Source organism: Microcebus murinus, chromosome 10, assembly GCF_040939455.1.
Source record: "Microcebus murinus isolate Inina chromosome 10, M.murinus_Inina_mat1.0, whole genome shotgun sequence".
Taxonomy (NCBI): Eukaryota; Metazoa; Chordata; class Mammalia; order Primates; family Cheirogaleidae; genus Microcebus; species Microcebus murinus.
The window spans coordinates 90,969,309-90,977,428 of NC_134113.1; the positions used below are offsets into that span (position 1 = coordinate 90,969,309).

The window sequence follows — 8,120 nt, forward strand, 5'->3', positions numbered from 1 at the left end:
GAATATCTATAGGCAGAAAGAGGGTCAAGAAGGCAGACATAAGAGAAGGATGTGCTCAGAATTTAGCCAGAGACATATAGAGTAGAAAGAACAATTACCCTAAGCCAGATATCATGATGATGGGACAGGATGCATATTTCAAAACCACAGAATATTGTTTGCTGGACTCAGTGAGTGGAATATAGAACATTGTAACTAGTTTAATTCTTTATCTTGGGCAATAATGACTTTCTATTCAAATATCTACTCCCCCCTTCTACTCAAATATCTCACCTAGAATCATACTGGAGGCCCCTCCACCACTTTTGTAGGGTGAGTACCTTACTTGTTTTCTTGAAGACTGAAAATGTCCTCTGGAAAAGCAAGTTTTCTTTATGTGTGTTTTACATTTTATTCACATTTTAATGTGATATTCAGTTACAACAAACACTGCTTATTGTGTATATATCAAGCATTTAGGCAGACTTATTTCTAATTTTCAGACTCAAGACGAATAATTTTATCTTCATTTAAATGTTAATGAAATAAAGGTTTACTTAGATTAATGGACTCATCTAAAGCCACAAAACTAGAGTTTTTATTTTAACAGAAGTCTGCTTGATTTAAAAACTCAATCCCATTTTACTTTGGTGGCTCTTAACCACTGGTGCACATTTGAATTATGTGGAGAACTTTTAAAAATGAAATTTATTTAAATTAGTTTTTAGTGAAAAGAAAGCAAATACACAGGTCAAAAGAAATCAAAATAGTGTTAGGCTGGTAGTAAAAAACAGTAAGCCTTTTCTCTACTCACCCCTGATTTCCTTTCCCCAAAGACAATCACTTTTGACTCTTGGCTGTTTTTCATTTATTTATTTTTTTAAAATACATTTGTCTTTTTTTGACTTTTCTATATTAGGTCTGCTTGACTCCCATCATCACACACACATGTATCTCCTCTTGTTCATCCTCCCAATGTTATATAATCATTTCTTGTTAAATCAGTATTCGGTATTTACATAATTATGACTGACTTACATGACTAATATTCAATAGATAAGGTACGTACTGTAGTTTTACAATTTTTCTTTCCTGGGGTTCATAATTAACTCAGTATTTTCAAAGTCTTGAAAAATCTACAGATAGCTAATTCATCCCCAGGCTCTCTGAAAAATCTCTAGTCCATATTCAAATACACCAGTTAATCAATTTTTCTTTTTGAGATATCCCATCTGAAATCTCCATCTTTAGGCATACCAGTTGACTTCGTGCTGTTCTTCCCTACTACCCTCCCTCTTTTATATAGTTATATTACTATTCTAGTAAACGTTAAGGTTACCCTGGAAATAACAAAATGTTTCCCCCCCTCAACAATAGTCTGTATCTTTCAATTTCCCTTTTAAGGACACTACGACCACTCAATTTACCTTCCTTTCTCTCCCTCAACATTCCTACTTGTATTCCCGACTGTATTTTTAAAACTCCACTGCTAACATTTGCATTCTACTTTGTAACCATAATTGAGTAGTCCCTTAAAAGATAAAAACCATAAACATCATTTGCATTATTACTTGGATGTTATTCACTAAATAGCCAAGCTGTCTGCTAGGACAGGTTTTCCTTTTCTTTGGCGCCAAGGTCTTGATCCACGTGTTGCTCACAGGAACATCTTCTCGCACTCCTGCCATTTGTTATAAGTCCTGAAGCAGTCTATGTCTGGTATCTGGAGGACGCTTTTCCTGTACAGTCGTGGGTTTTTTCACTGAGAGTTTCTGATTATCGTCGTTTTCTCTTGTGGGATGAAGAAATATGTGCTTTCCATATCACATCCTTAATCCCTTAAACTTCTCTTAGTCCAGTCTTGCTTACAATTCAATCCAATATTCCCAAAGTTTACTGATTTTTTTCCTCAAAAATTGGGCCTTCCTGCTTTTTCCTTTTAAATAATGCATCCTGTACCCTTTGTCACATCCTGAAATTCGTCCGGTGCTTGTTTTAAGGACGCCTAGTTTCTTAAACCTTCCGTGGGTCTTCACTAAGGTTCTCCGCTCCCCGAGCGGCGCACGTCCTCGCTCTGGTCGCGGCAGGCTCGCGGCCACCCTCCGGGGAGCTCGGCTAGCAGCGCAGAGCGCAGCCGCGGAGGGCGCCCGGGCACTCTCGCGAGACTGCAGAGCTTGTCGCCCGCAGCCCTGCTCCGCCGCGAGGCTGCCTGGGAGTCGGCCATCATGCTGGCCCCGGAGGCCGGCGGCTTAGTCACGGCTCTAAATGTGTACCTGCAAGCGGATGTTGAGGATCACCGAGCCCGCGATGTAGAAGTACGGGAAGTTCATGCGTAGCTGCCAGGCCAGCTCGAAGAAGGCGAGCAGGGTGCGGGAGAGCCCCTTGCAGAAGACCCCGTACGAGGTGGGGGTTGCGGTCGGGCTCGCGGCCCTGACGGCCAGGAAAGATGGAGCCGCCACTGGGGCCATGGACCCGTTGTCTCGCTGGCCGCCCAGCGCCTGCAGCCGAGGGTCACCGCAGGCCCTGCGGACCCCCGAGTGACGGCGGGACCGGGGGCAAAGCGGCCGCCGAGCTTGCTTACACCTGCGCCTGCCGCCGCCGCCGCTTCGTGCAATGCGGCGCGCCGGCCCCAGCAGCCTGTGGCGCTCCGCCCCTTCCTGTCGGCTTCTCCTAGCGGTATTTACCATTTAGAGCTTAACCAGTGGTAGGGCTGGAATAGGGTACGTTATATAACATACACGAACAGCCATGCACATGCTATTTTCACTTTCAGATGAAAAGGCTAACTGAAATTATGTGAATTCCCCTAGAACACGCAGTTTGTAAGGGCCAAAGCTGGATTAAAACTCGGGTTTGCCTGCTATGTAATCTGGGATGTTAGCCAGGAATCTTTACCCTTTGGTTTCGTAACATTAGTATTAGGAAAAGTTAATCTGCTTACATAAGTCAGAACAGGCGCAAAGACTCTGTATTCATAATATACCATACCTGTAAAGGATCACTATCTTAGACTATGGGTTTTTCTGTGTGTTAGAATTATTCAAATGGCATGTAGCAGAAACTAAGCAAAAAAAAAAAAAAGAAGAAGTACACATACACGCAAACACACTTTTATTTTTTACATAATCCCACCTATGTAAACTCATAACAAGTTCAGATTAGCTGTGGAAGCTTCAGTCATTTCTACATGGACTTGTGAAACCTGTGGCTAGGCACTTGTAAAACCTGTGGCTAGGCAGATATTACTGTCTACTTGCAAGCAGTTAATACGCCTTAGAGTAACATCACAATTGCTCTTCCATAGCCACAATAATTTTCTGCTATTTAAATGATGCACATTTCAGTACCTTCACTAATCTTCCATTTTAACTAGAAAGCTCTGTATTTTTCATTATATACACCCTCTACATGGATTATTCAAATGTGTGATTTCTGATCATAACCTTCAGATTACAGTCTGGTTCTAAATAGCATTTTTCAAATCTCTCAAATTTCACCCTGCACTGCATATCTCTAGTACTATTCAAAGCACAGTTACTTTATATTAAAGTAGCTCTGTTTCTATTTATCCTACTGATATGACTGATACAAATAAAATGCCATTGTGAAATTTCTAAAATGTAATTGTGTGTTCCCTGTTAGAATTTCTTTTGCTATGTTGCTTTTTACTAATACCACCACAGCAACGAGACAGCAATTAGAGAAACTATTAATAATTACTTATGACAGCTTCTAAAATAGTGGTATAGAAACTGAAGAGCTGACTAAGGTGAATAACGATCACCTCTAAGAACCAGGAGATATATAGTTTCAGTATGCATGTATAATTTACTCTCATTGAAAATCGAAAGAATAATACATAGAGCCATTCAAGGGCACAGGAGTCATTAAGTCCCTGAATTTGTGTATTCATTCTCTCTTTCACTCTTTCCTTGTGCCCCGTCCCCATCTCCCCATCTGCCTCAGCTCTGGTTAACTCCATGTAAACCCTGTTTTCCACTCTGAGCCCATGTGGAAAATAGCAGCCACCCACTGATAACATGGCCAGATTGAGGTCCTATTCTAATGGGAAGGGATAGGCAAAGAAGTCACAAAGCTCTAATCAGGGGTCCTCAAACTTTTTAAGCAGGGGGCCAGTTCACTGTCTCTCAGATCTTTGGAGGGCTGTTAGGGAGTGCGGTGCACATTCCATACATGCACACTGTGGGTTTGGGATTAGTTGGCTGCTAAGCAGGACAGGCAACAGCGGCAAAAACACCCTGCAGGCCAGATAAATGTCCTTGGTGGGCCGCATGTGGCCTGTGGGCCATAGTTTGAGAACCCCAAATCTTACTCATTAATGCTCTGGAGCTGATGAATGATTATCAGGTGATCCTGATAAAGGAGAGTGGGATAAGACCAATATGTTAGTTGTAGTTTTTATTCTGTCTCTTGATCTTTAGATTTGAATGACTAATCTACACTTCTTACCAGCAGCACATATGAACAAGTTATCGACAATAAAACATCTTAAGCCATTTCTCTCCATGGTACATCGTTGATTCTTGGCATTACTTTCCTGATCTTTCTTATTTCCCTATTTTTGACTTTATATTTGAGTTTTAATACATTTTAAAGGTTTGTTTGGCTTGATGAACTTTGGAAAAAGTTTTAAGGTAAGCTACAGTAGGTCTGCAAAGTACCATATTGCCAAATTTTCAATTCCTTTTTTTGAGAGTTTGGCAATGTAAGTGTTCTATTATGTGTAAGAGATGCATTCAGAATGCAAGGATTGGACCCAAATGATCCAAGCCTGAAGGTAAGAGGAAAATTGCAAATCAGTGAGTTTATCCAGCATGTGCATGCTAACAAATTGAGTTCAACCTTTCAATCATCACCACACACAGAAACTGTTTGAGGTTTAGTGGAAAAATACACAGGTTTAGTAAAATTCTTTGAAAGTAAAACACATTGTATCAAATAATCCCAATGACTAGGTTTATGGCAATACTGGGCAATTTCTACATCAAGAGTGTACAGCCAAGAATCATATGTATTACACTGAAGCAGAAAATCACTTGCAACATGAGAGATTAAGATTTTTCTCTCTGTGTTTATAAGGAGAGTGAGGGCAGGGAATCCACTGTAACTTGGTCCCTGCTCTGATATCAGGCAAAAGCTGATTTGTGCTAGGGGAAAGGGAAGGACACCTGAATCTGCACTGATACTTGTTAGAGGCCTGTTGACAGGGGAAGGACAGAAAACTTGCTCTGGGTCCCACACTGACAATAGACAGAAGCTATGTACCACTTAGGAAGGGCACAAAACCTACCCACTCTGGACTCTGCATGGACACTGAGCAAAAGCCATCTGTTGCCGGAGGGAGCCAGTTAAGCTGATGATACCCAAACCCTCCACTGATACAAGACATTGGTTGGCTGACATTCAGGGAGGGACAGAAAGGTGGCTTGCCTTGGACTCCCATACTGATACTAGGTAAAAGCCATCTGTTACCACTGGTGGAGGAAAAGGAAATCAGCTTCCAACTGGACCCTGCACTGATTCTTGGAAGAAGTTTTTTTGCTGTTTGGGGAGCAATAGCAGCACTAAGAAAGCCCCACATCTGTGGCAAAGGTATATAGCTTACCGTACGGGCAGATGCTGGAGGAAGAGAACAAAGAAACCCCATTGCTCTAACTTGAACTTTACTGTAACAAGCAATATCAGCAAATCATTGGGAGGTTATTAAGAGTGTGGAAAGAGATCTTTCTCTATATTGCATGTGTGGACTCCTGAAGCTGAGCATGAACACTGTGAACTTTGGCACTTCAGTCCTCACCTACACGCAAGGTAGTGGCATTCCACCGCTGGAGCAATTTAATCTAAGTGCAGACAAGCTACAGATTGGATGGACTCAACTTCACACACTAATGATCTGGCAGAATAAAAGGCAGGCACATTTCTGGGTGGTAATATTTACCTCAGAATTTACATATGTATGCACGCATGCAAAACACCAGCCATTGCTAAGAGAAAACTGGTGCAGAGGTTGAAATGATCAGAGACTTTCAAAATAATTATGATTAATATGTTAAAAATCTGGTGGAAAAGGTAAATAACATGCACAAATAGAAAATCTTAGTAGAGAGATGGGAACAAAAAGCTAGAAATGAAAAACTATGTTGCAGATGAAAGATTCCTGTGACAGTTTATCAACAGACTGAACAAAGAAGCAGTGATATTGCCAGGTGCAGTGGCTCACGCCTATAATCCCAGGAACTCAGGCTGAGGTGAGAGGATTGGTGGAGGCCAGGAGTTTGAGACCAGATTGGGCAACATAGGAGACCCTGTCTTTAAAAAACCGAAAAAGAGTCAGCTGAGTGTGGTGGCACACACATGTGGTCCCAGCTGCTAGAGAGACTGAGGTGGGAGGATTGCTTGAGCCCAGGAGTTCCAAGCTGCAGTGAACTATGATTGCACCACTGCATTACAGCCTGGGTAACATCCCTAAAAAAAAAAGAATCAGTGATATCAAAGGTTGGTTAATAGGAGTTACTCAAAGTGAAACAAAGAGAGAAAAATGAAAATTAGGGAGTGATGGAGAGAGAAAATTGGAAAAGCCTGAAAATGCTAATTACTGGTGAGGATGAGGGGCAGCTGGAATCCTTGTACATTTCTGGTGGTGATGCAAAATGGAATAGCCTATCTGGATAAGAGTTGAGTAGTTTCTTGTAAAGTTAATAACACTGTTAGACTTAGTTTTGAATAGAAATGAAAACATATCCATATAATTGAATACCACTCAGCAATGAAAAATAATAAACTACTTTTACATGTGACAACATAGATGAATCTACAAGCATTCTGCTAAAGAAAACAGACACAAACACGATGCCATTTATATAATATTCTAGAGAGAGGAAAATATGACAGAAAACACATCAGTAATGATCATGGCCTGAGGGAAGAATGCACTACAAAGAGGCGAGGGAACATCAAAGAATGTTTTTGGGGTGATGGAAATGTTCTATATCTTGATTGTGGTAGCTACTGTACTCTGATTTGCCACAAGTAGTCAAACTGTACAATTAAAATGGACCGTTTTTCATGTAATTTATGTAAATTATATGTCAGTAAAGCTGATACACAAGAGAAAGAGGCATACTTTTTTTTTTCTTTTAAGGAGAAGCCTCAGTCCAGATTAGGTAGAAAACAAAAGACATTCAAGGTGTTAAGAATTGGAAGAAGTTGAATCAGGAATTAGAAGCTATCCAAATATTCGAAGGCTTTGGAGGAAGTCAGAGTGTGTAGAAGAGGAATTGGCTGAAGTGATCATGGAGGCTGAGAAGTCCCATGATATAGCCAGTGCTGTAACTATCAGTCTGAGGTCAAAGGCCCGAGAGTTAGGGGGGCACTGATGTAAGTCCAGGAGTCTGAAGGCCCAAGAACCAGGAGCTCTTATGTACAAGGGCAGGAGAAGTTGGATGTCCCAACTCAAGAAGATAGAGCAAATATGCCTTTTCTCTACCTCTTTGTTCTGTTGGGGCCCTCAGCAGATCAGCTGAATCCTTCCCACATTGGTGAAGGCAGATCTTCTTTACACAGTCTACTGATTCCAGTGCCCATCTCTTCTAAAAACATCTTTACAGACACAGCCACAAATAATATTTTACCAGTTATTTGGATTTTTTTTTTAACCCAGTCAAGTTGACACATAAAATTAACCATCAGAGCTACTGATGATACCAGGTACTTCTTGCCCCAGTGTGGGTGGTTCCTATGAGTGTGCTTGTAGCTGTCTAAACCTTATGCTTGTAGTCCGTGGATGTGCCTGTCTAGATTACTGCCCAAGAAATAATGGTTGTACCTCAAAGTGTCTCCTTTTTGGGGGAATTTAATTGGCCAGGAAGTCTGGGAAATATTTCCAGCTTTTATGTCCCTGTGGTAAAGGTGAGAATTTAGAAAACTTGGGTATGGTGTAGTATATAAAAAATATCTGATACACATTGTGTCTAGATACTGAGCTTTGAATCTGCTTCTGTAGACCTTGCAATGATTCTCTGATACTCTTTAATAAAGGTCTTTTATGCTTAAACTATGAGGTCAGATCTTTAAAAATTTCAATAAGTTCATGCCAGTATTTCCAATTCAAATCTTATGTT

The 8,120-nt window shown here is 41.0% G+C and overlaps 1 protein-coding gene across 1 annotated transcript; it reads right to left on the reverse strand.

The window, feature by feature from the left end:
- Nucleotides 1–1,713: 1,713 nt before the first annotated feature.
- SMIM10L1 (small integral membrane protein 10 like 1) lies at nt 1,714–2,637 on the reverse strand. The gene has a single exon (XM_012749254.2). The coding sequence runs from the start codon at nt 2,445–2,447 to the stop codon at nt 2,241–2,243; it is 207 nt and encodes a 68-aa protein (XP_012604708.1). The 5' UTR covers nt 2,448–2,637; the 3' UTR covers nt 1,714–2,240.
- Between the last annotated feature and the right edge of the window lie 5,483 nt (nt 2,638–8,120).